Source organism: Lithobates pipiens, unplaced genomic scaffold (assembly GCF_037356315.1).
Source record: "Lithobates pipiens isolate NorthernLeopardFrog02 unplaced genomic scaffold, aLitPip1_a1.2 Scaffold_30, whole genome shotgun sequence".
Classification (NCBI taxonomy): domain Eukaryota; kingdom Metazoa; phylum Chordata; class Amphibia; order Anura; family Ranidae; genus Lithobates; species Lithobates pipiens.
In genome coordinates this window covers 3,866,370-3,881,264 of record NW_027507791.1, presented here as the reverse complement: position 1 = coordinate 3,881,264, position 14,895 = coordinate 3,866,370, and the positions used below count along the sequence as shown (strand labels likewise).

The 14,895-nt window shown below is 39.5% G+C and overlaps 1 protein-coding gene across 2 annotated transcripts in view; it reads right to left on the bottom strand.

Annotated features, from left to right (window-relative positions):
• Nucleotides 1-12,583: 12,583 nt before the first annotated feature.
• MDGA2 (MAM domain containing glycosylphosphatidylinositol anchor 2) overlaps nucleotides 12,584-14,895 on the bottom strand; it is a 1,078,966-nt gene continuing 1,076,654 nt past the window's right edge. For both annotated transcript variants that reach the window (XM_077463546.1, XM_077463547.1), the window contains exon 17: nucleotides 12,584-14,485. In XM_077463546.1, the coding sequence (XP_077319672.1) occupies nucleotides 14,391-14,485 (95 nt within the window). In that variant the 3' untranslated portion in view covers nucleotides 12,584-14,390. The remainder of the gene's footprint in view (nucleotides 14,486-14,895) is intronic.

Below are 14,895 nucleotides of genomic sequence, written 5' to 3'. Positions count from 1 at the left end.
ATATACTAGGGCCAATTTTGGACAGAAGCCAATTAACCTACCTGCATGTCTTTGGAGTGTGGGAGGAAACCGGAGTACCCGGAGGAAACCCACGCAGGCACAGGGAGAACATGCAAACTCCAGGCAGGTAGTGTCATGGTTGGGATTCGAACCAGCAACCCTTTTTACTGCTAGGCGAGAGCGCTAACCACTACACCACTGTGCCGCACTAATTGTGATTCAAAGTGTGACAGCACTAAAAAGTGACCTGGGCAGGAAGTCGGTGAACGTGCCTGATGTGGAGGTTGTTGAAGCGGAAGTAAACCCATCCATTTACCAGTTTCAAAAAAGTTTCATTTCTGGCATGTGTCGGAAATGTAACACTCCCATTGGTTGTGCTCTGAACCAAACTGTCAAAGCATCCAGTGGTTGGTGTCATAACTGATCACATGTGCAGCATCATGGCAATTGTAGATTAAACAGAGGCAAAGATGGCTGCTTCCTTGTCTGAAAACGATAGGGGGGTTTACTTCCACTTTAAATACTTTAAAAAAAGCTTTTTTTGCCAGAGCATTTGTATCTCTATCTATCCAGTCCTGAGATTTACACAGCCGCCCTGAACAGCACAGGTAGGCATGATACCATTTACTGCGTGTCTTTTCTCTAATCCCAGACTGGAAAATGAAGGAGCAGCAACAGGTTATGAGACCACTGGCTCATTCTGGTGTTTCCTCCTATCTACAAGGCCCTTCCCCTCCCTCTCTTGAACCTAATTGCTTCTGTCTGGACTGCTTTTAGAAATCACGGGGGCCCCATAAAGCCTACCTGACAGCCCCCCCGAAAAAATCAAAACAATATTTTCACCAAAAAATACACCACAACCATTATTAGCAAACATAAACATAACATAACTTACAAAACGCCTGCGTTCTGCCAGGTACACACAATGAGATTATCGGACAAATGATCGTCTGTCTGTTTTTGCATGTTAATCTCAAATCGAATCTGATGAGTTTACTAAAGTCACAAAAAATTCTAGTACGACAGAATAAAAATTCGGAAGTGATGTCATGTGTTGTAGTGTATTTGAATTGCATTTTCGAACGACAGCTGTACTGATTAAACCAAAATCGTACAATCTGGCATCGTAAGAATTTTTTTTTACGTGCATGTCCCAATCAAATAATATCGGATGAACTGTCCTGATCGGCTCTCGAAAGCTCTGTACTAATGATCAGATTATCGTACAATCTGATCGTGTGTACCGGGCATATCCTAAACGATTAAGCTGTATTGAATTGATAAAGTTCTGTATGAAAATGAGGTCTTGGGTTCCTCTTGCAATTCCGTTGTCCTTTCTTTTCCTGTCTCCTCTTATTCACTCTTCCTCATTTAATATCTAATTCATGCTTATCGAGACACCAGACGTTGTCCTGATTTGGATGGTTACATTGTTTGTATTCTTTTTTTTTTTTTTTTTTTTGATTCTGTTTACAATATTAACCATTGGTTCATTATTAGAGGGTTTACTTAACCATATGGTTGGATGCTTTTATAAAGTTATACTGCGGCATGAACTCAGAATTGTTTTGATTATATCCTTTACTGTGAGGCTTCAAGCCTCGCATAAGTACATCTACTTGACTTGCAATCGTTTATTACGCACTGTAACTATCCACTTGTTGGCTCTGTCTGTTCGACTGAATATTATTTAAAACTTTTGTACAAGAAATTGAGGTTTTGGGGCTTAGTCATATGAGCGCTGTGGCCGTGTGAATCAGTGTTTTTTAAAAAATGTAGTTACTGCTGTGTTACGCTATGGGACACAGCCGCAGGTCCTAATTTGGCAGGTGTGCGGATGCAAGGTGTACAGCCCCAAACACAGACCGTATGCATTCAGGACCACTCACCCACACCTATCGAATTAGGACCTGAGGCTGTGTTCATGCAGCCACTGCATCCCCATAGAATAACATACAGCAATAAATCGCTCATTCACACTGTACAGGCCAGAAAACCCGTGTGAATGAGCCATCATTTTTTACATTATTTTTTTTTACTTTTTTAAAATACATTTTTACAATTACGTTGTTTGGGGGTAGGGGGGGCTTGGGTGAAATATCAGGGGTCTAAATAGACCCCTGACATCGCACCTTTGAGACAGAGAAAGGAATTGAGGAAACAAATTCTCAAATTTCTTTCTCTGCAGCCCCAGCATTGAAGATAGATGATCAGGAGACATTCCTGTTCATTCGTAAACTGAAGCTAGTTTACTATGGTCAGTGGACACATAATTCGATCTTACTGATCACTCACTGTGTCCAATCAGAAAAGGAAGGGGCCGTTAAATGACATGTTCACCAGCCCCTCCTACTGCTCTCATTCCTGATAGCTGACACATCCCCCTGTGTACCCGCATCACCCAGCGGGAGAGAAAAACCGCCAGCACTGCAGGGGGAATTACACAGGGGGAGATGATGATCAGATGTGGGCAGGATAGGGAGGAAAATCAGTATGGGGGGGGGGGGGGCAATAACAGGAACTATGCACTCTGTCTCTCTTCAGCAGCTGAATGCCAGCGGGTGGGGGAGGGCAGCTTTCAACTGCAGGGAGAGCAGCACAGTGTTCCTGTATTTGCCCATCCGCCACACCTATGGGTCTAGGCCCCCTGTGCACCCAGGCCCCCTACAGGAGGCCCGATGTTCCCCTCCGTAGCAGCCCTGGCTTCTGTACAGGGGATTACAGGATGCTGATTCCAGGTCACACAAGTTGCAATAAAAATACGTAATTTATTAATACAACGCTGCATTATATGGCCTGGAGTGCAGCCATACATTAAAATCCATCATAGAGAAATATAGAAGTTACATAGTTGCTAAGGTGCCAATCCAGTTCAATCTGTGTAGGTGTGTGTGTAGAAAAATCATTTCCCATATTCCTGTATATTTTTATTGCTAAGATATCCATCCAAGAGTTTTTTTAAATGATCCATACTTCTTGTCGACACCACTGATTGTGGAAGAGAGTTCCACATCCTTACCGCCTTGACTGTGAAAAAAACCCTGCGCAGCTTAAGGTTAAACCACTTTTCTTCCAGTCTCATCGTGTGGCCCCCATGTCCTCTTACACTCCCTGGACTGAAAAGTTTCTTACTTATGCTGGGATCGCCATTGAGATATTCGTATATTGCTATCATATCTCCTCTCAATCATCTCTTCTCCAGGGAGAATAAATTTAGCACTTGTAGTCCTTCCTCATAATTGAGGTCCTCCAGTCCCCATATTAATTTAATTGCCCTTCTCTGTACTCTCTCCAGCACGTCCCTTCTGAGGACTGGTGACCAGAACTGGACAGAATCCTCCAGATGTGGCTGAGCCAGCATTTTATAAAGTGTCAGAATATTTGTTTTATCTCTGGAATAAATTACCTTTTAAAGCATTCTAATATTCTGCTAGCTTTGGTAGCCACAGCTTGACACTGCATGCTATTGCTCAATCTGTCATCTACTAGGTCCTTCTCCATCCTGGAAGCCCTTAGGGGGTTCTCCCCCTAATGAGTAACTTCCATTTATAATTTTACCCCCCAAATGCATTACCTTACATTTTTCAATGTTAAACGTAATTTTCCATACAGTAGCACACTCCATTAATTTAGAATTTAGGTCCTCTTGTAAATTTTCTATATCCTGCTGTGTTGTTATTGCCCTACATATTTGTGTGTCAACAGCAAAAACTGATATTGAGCTATTTTATCCTATCCTCTATATTATTTATAAATAAATGAAACAGAATTGGTCCCAGGACAGAGCCATGGTGTACCCTACAAACCCCTCTAGACCATTCTGAGTACACATTATTTATCACAACCCTTTGGACACGACCCCATAGCCAGTTATAAATCCAAGAACAAACCTTATAGTCCATGCCAACAGACCTCAGCTTGTAGATTAAGCGTTTGTGGGGAACTGTATCAAATGCTTTTTCAAAATCTAGATACACCACATCCATCTTTGTCCAGACGGCAGCTCACTTCCTCATAGACTGTTGATAGGTTGGTTTGGCAAGAGCGACCTTTCATAAACCCGTGCTGTTAATGATACTGTTTTTGTCAGCAAATTCTTGGATATGTTCCCTTATCATCCCCTAACATAGCGTACAAAATATCGGAGTAAGACTGACAGGCCTATAGTTCCCAGGAATAGATCCCTTTTTTGAATAATGGTGCCACATGGACCTTTGGCTAATCAGCCGGTAGGTGAGAGTTTCTTTCACTTACCTACTTCCAAAATTGCTAGTTGCCATGCTTACCCTTATATTTCATTGACCATAAACAATGCAAAGGGAAATTCTAATTGCCATATTTGTTACTGTCTGTGGCTCAGAAAGCATTGAAGCTAGAAGTTCACCATGAGTGCCAGGCAACTAGCATTCCCAGAAGAGGCAGCCATCACTGTCTTTGTTGACAGGTTTTCTTTATATTTTCTTCTGTTTAGGCTTGTGTGTGTGTGTGTGTACATGCATCGGCCTTAATGTCCATTACATAAACAATATTTCTTTCCTGCTCTCACAGTACAATCAAAGCCATTATGCTTTATTGTTCCTCTTACCTTTTGGTACTGCTGGTCCAGCTCTGTCAGCAATTTTTTTAATAAAAAACAATAATCGTTTACCTTTACAAACTAAGCATTACAACACAGTTTTTAAAATATTAGCATACATTTAAAAGATAATTGAAACACGCTAATTACATACATATTTACAGATTGAAACATTTTAAATAAACCAGCAAGTTTAAAAATATGATTGCTTTTAAAATGTTCTGGTGTTGGGGTTGTCCTGCTGGTTCTTCTGTGTTCCTCATTAAAGCTTGATCACTAGGTTGACTCTTCTCGAAACGGGAATGGCCATAGGTGAACTGAAATTTGGCTGGTACCTGCTGAACCCATCGAATTTTAATCCATCTGTGGTCTGCTTTAGTGAGTCACTGACCTGGAAAGGGTTAGGAATTGAACTTTAAGACTTCACTACTCACATTCCTGTTCAGGGCGATAGCTCACTTGGTAGTGAGGCTAGAACCAGCATAACAACCTGAAGCCTACAACTTTTAGAACAAGGTGTCAGGCAAAGGCATCTTTGATTGTATCTGTCAGCTATATCATTTATGCTCTGTCAAAAAAAATAAAAAATATATATATATATTTTTTTTACAAATCCAGAACCTCTATATAATTTGGTGTAGCAAGTACATGAGTTGCTGTTTCTGTTCACAGGTGGTAGAACACAGCAGTTTAGATGAGATATATAGAAGAATTCTAAATGTATTTAGAATAAAGTACCATCCATAAATCCTGGCAAATGGCATGAAGGGCAATCCAGTCCCAAAAATGCTACTTTTTGAGGAGTGATCTATCCCTCAATTGTCATCTCAACAGTCAACAGCAGAGCTAAGGCAACCTTAGCAGTGGTCACACTTGTCAATACATATTGGTTGTCTTACTAGGGTTGATTTACTAAAACTGGAGTGTGCAAAATCTGGTGCAGCTCTGCATAGAAACCATTCCATCTTTCAGGTTTTTTATTTTTTGTCAAAGCTTAAAGTGTAAGTCCACCCTAACACTAAAATCCCTGCATCTGCAGACATCCAAAATCTAACACTAACCTATCTAGCCCTGTAAAGTAGAAATGAGTATATATATCTTCTTTTAAGCCGATCCGGTCTGCACTAGCAGAAGCTCTGCAGAGGAGACAGTCGACAACGGCTGTGAAATGAATGGGGAGTGACATCACCCATAGAGTTACTATGGGGTTTCCGTTGTCGGCGGTGTCCTCTGCACACACCTATACAGCGAAGCCGTGGCTGACAGCTCAGTGTGGGATCGGCGCCACAAAAGGTGTGTACAGTGGAACCTTGGTTAAAGAGTAACGTGGTTAACACGCGTTTTGAAAGACTAGCAACTTTTTTTTTTTATTCTGACTCAGCTTGCAAGTGTTGTCTCGCAAAACAAACAGAACTCAGGCTATTGGGGTGTGCAGTACTGCATTACTGCATTTGGCCAGAGGTGCCGGTGACACTCGGAATGGTTAGGAGCCATTCCGGAATACTCCATTCCCGAGGCTTTTTGCGTTCAGCCGAGCTGTCCCCGAGTATTTTCAAGGCTCTCCAGTATAACCCCCCACCTCTGGCCATATGCAGTTTTGCTTGCAATAGAAGTCAACAAATTATTTATCTTTGTTTGCTCTGACTTCTATGGGGAAACTCGCTTTGATATGAAAGTGCTTTGGATTACAAACATTCTCCTGGAACAGATTATGCTTGTAATCCAAGGTTCCACTGTATGTTAATTTCTTTTTTACAGTGCTAGATAGGTTAATGTTAGATTGTGGATGACTTTAGATGCAGGGATTTTAGTGTTGGGTGGACTTCTACTTTAATTAAACAAGCTGAAGTTAGTAAGCTGTTTGACTACCATGCACCAGATTCTAAGTGTTCCAGTTTTAGTAAATCTTCCCCACAGTTCTATGCGGTCCATGAGACATCATCCTCCTTTATAGCAAAATCTCATTAGAGAATACATGGTACTAATGTCTGATATATATTTAAAAGTGCATAAGAGAAGCCAAGCAGACTGATCTTCAGTAAATTAACTTGGCCAATTATGAACCCTTTTGATCTACCTTAAAGGGATACAGTCATTAGGATACATTTATTTTACCAATACCTCCTCCTTTGAGTCAAATCTGTTGCAGAACTAGAAGCATCGGTAGATTCTTTAGCACCCCATAGTTAAAATTTGTTGGACGCCTGCATCCCTGCTGCATGCGTTGGTCCCACCCGTTGGCTGCTACCTCAGTAGTGTATTTCCTACAGCTCTGGATGTGTAGAATGCTGAAAACTGTATAATAACCATGTCTATTTAAGGTCAAACTTCAGTAAATAAAAAAAAATGTTTATTTGCACAAATTGAGGAAAGCTTAGAACTACTCTAATGCTTGGTACACACGGTCGGACATTCCGACAACAAAATACATCAGATTTTTTCTGTGGATTTTGTGCCAAACTTGTCTTGCATACACTTGGTAGGACAAAGTTGTTGTAAAATCTGATCATTCTTATCAGAAAATTTTAGATATGTGTGTCAAAAAGTCCGATCGAGCTCACACACGATCAGATTTTCCGACAACACGATCCAATCGCACATTTTCCGTCGGAAGGTCCGACCGTGTGTACAGGGCATTAGAGTGCATTACCTCCATAGGGAAGATTTTACCTTACTTTGCCTATACAGGAAATGAGGAAAAATCTCTACAGGAACCCATTGAACAATAAGAATTTGACAGACATTCTGACTCCTATGTATATGTTATTAGCATTTTATTCAATTTGAATTTTGGTATTGGTGATACCCTGAAATAATATCATTCAGAAGAAATATATTGAGGAGGCCGGAGGTTTTTTACCCAACAACGTAATGTTTATCTAGTGACGATTTCTATGATGAAAATTGCACTGCCCATATGCTTGCCTACTCATATGATATTTGAGTTCACGCATACTGTATAGAAAAAAAAAAGATGTTTCAGCGGTCAAAATGTTAAAAAGGTTTTTTTTGTTTTGTTTTTGATTGCAATTAACCAAGGTACTAATGGAATACATTACTTCATAGAACATTGAAAAACACTAACATTTCTACATAGATTATTTAAAAAAAACAAATATATCCTGCTTGTTGAGCAGAACTCAAACTAAACAACAAAATACCCATGTCCATATACTACAGTATATGCTGGACTGTTTTTTTTGCCAAAGGATGACTGTACATGTTTAAATTCTAATTAAATCTAAACCCAAAAACAAAAAAATAATATAATGTAGCTTACTAATCCTTAGATGAGGTGAATGCATTTGTTTTCCTTTTTTCAGGCTTTTCCCTGGTAATCCTGCAAATAACATACAATACTTCCTGTCTTGGGGAGCCATGGTTATCAGTTTGGCTGGATTATGACTTCCTATATATATAGCCTATCTGTAAATGGTTATACTGCAGTAGCAGCCATAATCGTGTTATTGTTTTTTACTTTAACGGTACCAAGAAGGGCCGTCTACCTCTCCCTCTGCTACCTGCAGTGGTTTTTGGGCACCCCTGTTCCTCCAGAGTGCCCAGAACCACAGTAAATAGCTGGGATTGCAGAGGAGATGGGGGCAACAATGAGGAGAAGAAGCCAGAAACTATTTGGTTACTTCCGGTGTCAGAACTGTAATTCTGTTCTTGGTCGGCTGCTTTGGAGTGCAGGATACACAATAGGGTCTAATACAGTGTTTCTCAACTCCAGTCCTCAAGGCGCCCTAACAGGTCATGTTTTCAGGATTTCCCTCAGATGAAATGGCTGTTGTAATTACTAAGGCAGTGAAACTGATCAAATCACCTGTGCAAAGTAATTAAAATCCTGAAAACATGACCTGTTGGGGCACCTTGAGGCCTGGAGTTGAGAAACACTGGGCTAATAGACCCATGATTTTTTGCTAAAGCGGATGTGTCACTGGCCAAAGCTATCACATAAGGGGGCTTGTAAGTCTTTTTGTGATAGCAATAAGGTTGAATGAAAACTTTTTTAAAGAAAAAGGTAAAAACATTTTAACACAATAAATAAAAATTAAAAGCACCCCATCCCCTATGCTTAAACACAAAGGAAAAAACACACGTAGGTCCTGCTTGCATATGTAAATAGTGATTGCACCACAAATGTGAATATTAGTTCTCATTAATTCATGATTAACTCTACACTGATATTCTGTTAAGGCTGTTAAAGCCCTGTCCTTCAAAAATGTTTAGGTACAGTGGTCTTTCACCATTTCTGTGTACATAAATTTTAGTCTTTACATGTTAGGTATCTATTTACCGTATATACTCGAGTATAGGCCGACCCGAATATAAGCCGAGGCCCCCAATTTACCCCCAAAAAAACTGGCAAACTTATTGACTCGTGTATAAGCCGAGGGTGAGACATGCCTGTCCATCCCTGTGTGTGTGTCCGTCCATCCCTGTGTGTCCGTCCATCCCTGTGTGTCCGTCCATCCCTGTGTGTCCGTCCATCCCTGTGTGTCCGTCCATCCATCCCTGTGTGTGTGTGTGTCCATCCATCCATCCATCCCTGTGTGTGTGTGTCTCCATCCATCCATCCATCCATCCCTGTGTGTGTGTGTCTCCATCCATCCATCCCTGTGTGTGTGTGTCTCCATCCATCCATCCATCCATCCCTGTGTGTGTCTCCATCCGTGTGTGTGTGTGTGTGTGTGTGTGTGTGTGTGTGTGTGTGTGTGTGTGTGTGTGTGTGTGTGTGTCCAGCCTACCTTTGTCCCGAGCCTCCGTCCCGTGCCTTGCCTCCTTGCCTCCGTCCCGTGCCGTGCCTTGCCTTGCATCCGTCCCGTGTCGTGCCTTGCCTTGCCCCCGTCCCGTCCCGTCCCGTGCCGTGCCGTGCCTTGCCTTGCCTCCGTCCCGTGCCCTCTTCGTCGGCGGCCATTGTAAAATTCAAAAGCTGCGCCGCCGCCTTCGCCTGTGATAGGCGGAACACTGAATTTCCCAGCAGCAGCCGTAGTACGAGGATGATACGATGTCCGTGATAGGCGGAACACAGGCTGCTGGGAAATTCAGTGTTCCGCCTATCACAGGCGAAGGCGGAGCCGGAGGCGCGGCTTTTGAATAGAATGGCCGCTGTCTGTCTGCTCGACACGCTGATCGAGCGGGCAGACAGCGATGACTCGAGTATAAGCCGAGGGGGGCACTTTCAGCCTCAAAAAAGAGGCTGAAAATCTCGGCTTATACTCGAGTATATACGGTACTCAGTGCAACATCATCTTTTATGTTTTATAATATATATAAAATATTGTGTTTGGCGTGCTAAAATTCATTTTAGTGTATTTTTTTCCTGAACATTTGTGTTTGATAAATAGCTGTGCAAATATCATGTGATATAAAAAAAAAAACGCAACCATTTCATTCTAAAGTGCCTCAGCTTTCAAAAAATATATATTGTTTCAGGGTTGTAAGTAATTTTCTAGCAGAAAATGCTGTTTTTTGAGGTGTGTGAAAAACTAAAAAATTACCCTGGACAACATGGGGATGATGGGATTCGTAGTTTACATGAGAATAACATTGTTTGTTCACAGAAAGTGACAAGGACACTTACAAGTCTGACAAGATCAACAGGCATTTCTTATGTTGCCGAAAATGTTCTTTACCAGAAAAATAGCAATTAATACAGTCCCCACATCTAAGAACTGGTAAGCTGCAGTATACTAAATGCTCGTTTTTGGGTTAAGTTATCCTTTACGTTGATTATCGTTGTTTAAATGCAACTACAACAGAGTTGAGTATTATGTGATACCTTTTTTTAATTTGTACTAAGAGTCCATTTTTCAGGACAAGCTTTGGGAGATCTTTTGTATTTGGTCCATACACAAAGGTTTAACAAAATAAGACAACATTTCTACTTAAGATAATCTATGAGTGAAAGGAGAGGGAAAATAGGATAGCGGTTTTTATCTCTTCTCTAGCACAGATTCCTATCTAGATAGATACATATCCAACTATTTTATCTTTAAAGACAAAACTTTTTTTTTTTTTTGGATACGGTAGGTAATGGAAAAAAACTCTCTGTTTTTAGCCATGTGCATTCAATTTGGAGATCACGAAGACATAAAAAGAAGAGCGAGGAAATTTCCCAAATATGATGGAAAACAACTTTTAGAAAGTTGTCATCAGAGCAAATGGCATAGAAGGGAAATTTACCTTTCCACAAACAGTGGAAAAAAACACTAGTCACCAGAATAAAAAGAGACAGAAAATTACCCTAGAAGGAACATACACCAGTAGTCTTACAATTTACTCCTCCTACACTATAGTTCACAAACGGGGTGCTTAGCAACAGTGGTACCATAACTGTGCAGATGTATGTAAATGACATAGGTGGCTGCACAAAATTGAGTACAGTACAGGACATTTTTTTTATTTAAACTATTTTTGCAGAATAAACTATTTTTGCAGAATAAACTATTTTTGCAGAATAAACTTTCAGCATATCTACTCAATTCTTCTGGTCCGAGCAGTACACAAAGGTTTAGCAACATATTAAAAGTGTATATTAAGCTAAAAGTTTTTTCGTTTCAGTTAGTGTGGAGATGGAAAGACCCTCATGACAGAAAAGAAAAACCATAAGGTGTAGGAAGAATGAGAGCGCCCCAGCTGTTTGAATAGACCATTAAAAATCATTATTTGATACAGCGTGCTTAAGGGGCTCAACAATCCCCCTTCATTGAGGCTTGTGTAATGATACTAAATGTATCAGTGCTCTGGACTATAGTTGTAAGGAGAAAATAGAGATTCCATGTGAATTATTGAGACTAACAGCCCCATCGACAGTGATCCACTGAGAGCAGCTTCAAGGACCCAGTCCCTTTGGCCATGGGTCATGCAACATCTTTAAATTCAGCCCTCTTACACTACACACAGAGAAAAGAAAATCCAGCACACTAGGTCCTAATTTGAGCCTTCACTGAGGTTCCATACCACAAATGTAATTTTTAGGAAGCAATGGCCTCCTCGTTGTGTTACCTTGACAAAGAGGGGCCATAGTATTTCTAAATTACCATGCTGGTCTAATTGAATTTACTATATAGTTCCCTTTTAAAGATTAGCAAGAATTGCTATGCCCAACTCCAGATAGAGCAGGAAGAGGTAAATCTTCTGTTTTATTAACATTTGTGTCCCTAATGGGTAGATTTCTCCTCGCTTTTGTGTCAGGACAGAACTGATGGGAAATCTCTCCAACAGGCACACAGAAAAAAAATGAAAGCAAATTTTTAGTAGAGTGAAGAACTTCCAACAATATTTTTATTGTATCTATCACTCGTGATAACTGCACCTTCATTTATTATCTGTGGGTCACAGGGCAGAAAGTGAGGGAAAGATCTCCATCCAGACTTACACTTTGGTCACCAGCAGTAACTAATGGCCGCTGACAACAGTGTCTATGTCTGGAGTCCAGAAAGAAGCATCATAGTAAATAAAGATTCCCAATACAGATTCCTATGATTTATTTTGAGGTTAGAGTTCTTTTTAAATCTTAATTTCTCTCTTCCAAGCCCTGATGAAGGGGGGAGTTGCCTCAAAACATGTTCATGGTATGGTTAAATTGTGAACTACTAAATACTCCTTGGGCCCTTCAATATAAAAGCCTGGTACCCATTTGTTCACATTTGGAATCATTTGGCACTTATTGAGCGAAACCTGTTTGTTTGGGAGCAGCCTCACAAAGCCAATAAGCCTATTTAAAAACTTCTTACTTCTCATTATTTGCATACACATAGGAATCCCCATACCTCAAAGTTTTCTTCCATATTTTCTGGCACGGGTTTCTTTTTCAGTACAATTGTTTCACACTTTATCATGCAGATTATTCTTTTGTAGGTGTACTAAATGTAAAATATATTTTAATCTGCTTTTTCATTTTGTAAAAAGAGAAATACATTTTGTCATTAAAATATTTCATGTTCCACAGAACTCTCAGTTTATGGTCTTGTTGCTCCAAAAAAAGAACCAGTACACCACTTCTCATACCTTACCTGGAAAGAGGCTTTATTGAACATAGCTGTAAAATTTTTCTTTTTGTTTCAGTTGATTAACTGAATCAGCATAAACATTTCTACAGAATCCAAAATGAAAAAAAAATAAAGAAAAAAAAATATATACTCGAATCTGATCATAATCTACGATATCATCTTGTGCTTCAGTTTTTCTCTGTTTTAAATCAATTTCAGCAATGTTAAATATGTTTTTTTTTATTTATAGCCCAATTTTTGCATAACATTTTTCATCAAATGTTTTAAAGAACATAAAAGAATAATTTTTGTGTAGATAAAAGTATTTTTAAATGAAGTTAAAATTTAAGATAATTTAAAGAAACCAAAAAATATCTTCAAATGTTCATAGCCAACGTTATAAGGGACATATACAATGCATTGAAAAAGTGGCTGGTTAAAGTATGTATTTAATCAGGTAGCTCAGTCATTTTTTTTTTACAGTTTTATGTAAAAGTGTATTATCTTTTTTTCCAAACTTGCCAAAATAATAAAATACTATGTCACAATCTGCACAGAGTCTGATTAGTGGGCAGAGGCATCGGACCCTCAAATTTTGAGATCAATAATTCAGACCCAGAGATTCTGTCAGGGTTGAACACACCGCAGTCTACTGCTCAAAATGCTTTCCTCTTAAGATCAGACTGATTTCATTTCAAATGTAGATAAGAGTAAGAAAATCACTTTCCCGTTTCAAAAGGAGCAAAAAAAAAAAATGAAGATTGAAAGTCTATTGACAACTTTTCAAACTACTTTAGTTAGCAGTAATATGAAAAGTTGTTCCTTCTCATCCGGGGTGAGATTTCCATTTTTTGTCAAACTGATAATGCGCAAGAAGGCCATGTCTGTTTTAAAAGGTGAAACAAACTCTTAAAAAAATATGACGTTTAAGATCTTATGCAGCAACACAAGTTTATGTACTTCTGTAGCAATTTTTTTTTTCTCTGTTTTTGATCTGGCCTGTGTTCTCTTTGTGTGGACTGCAGTTTGCTTATAAAACAGTTTGTTTCTTTATTTTATTTTTTCACAAACCACTCACAGCAGTGCAAGCTTGTTTAGCTAACTTTTTCAGGCTTGTTATTTGAAGGCACTTGGTTTCCTGGCGATTTATAAAAGGTGGTGGTTTGGTTCCTTTGTTACAACTGATGGACTTGGTGACTTGAAATCGTGGTCCACAAGCAAAATCCCAAAAGCTGAAAAAAGCTTGTAAGACCGAGCTTCTCTTTCTTGGAGACGACTACATGCAAAAAAGATATAGCATACCTTTTGTAGCAAAGCTGTGATAAAATGATGTACGTGTTCTACAGAGGTTTAGGTTTGAATGGTGGCAGCCAAGGCAAGAGGGCTTACGTAGACTTGTTCCTTACTCAAAACCTTCTTGAACTGAAAATGAATGCCAGATCTTGGTGTACCCTGTTAACTGTGAGGTTTAGGTTGGCGGCAGGCCTTTAGGTGTCCATGGTAACAAGCAAACTCTTTTCATTTGAAAGAAAACCAGCCGTGACGTTGTGCTTTGACAAGGATTTCTTAATTCCTTTTTTGTTTTAAGAATACTTGGATTTTACTGTATTTGTGAAAGCCACAGAAGCACTGTGAGGTCTCCTTTTATATTTCAGGTCTCAAGTGTAGTTTGTAGTAATGTATTTTCTATGTTCCGTTAATTCCCAGTGCCTTTGTGGAGGAATCTTTGGTAGATTGTTTTCTAGATGTCCATTTTCAAAGACTCTTTCTTCAAACCAGTGCCTAGTGAATCTTTTGTAGCCTCTGCCAGAGTGTGGTCACCTTTGATGACTTAAAAAAGAAAGGAAAAGGAAAACTGGATACAACCATATATGAACTAAAGTCCCAGACACTTTAACACCTGAAGGAGGAGCTGAAAAGAGAATAGAACGTTGTGTAACTATTTAACAGTAGTAGATCACATCATATTTTGTATTTTAAAGGCATTTAAATATATAAGGTTGTTCATTTTCTGAGAAAGCTATGCAACGAGGGGGGCCTTGGAATTTAAAGGTGGTCATACAACATGCAAATTTTGGCTAGTGCTGACACACAACTGAACATTGCTTGTAAACCAGAGTGGGAACAAGCTTTTAGGAATCAAAGTAAAACTGATGAGTAGCGCTCAATGGGTTAAATACAATTAGTATTGTATGGACAGTGAGTTTAAATCATAAGATCAATGATTTATTGAAGAGTAAAATTGGATAAAGTCATAAAACACAATGCTAGTACCGTAATAATAAAAGGCCAATGATACCACTAAGAGCTCACAGGCTGGAG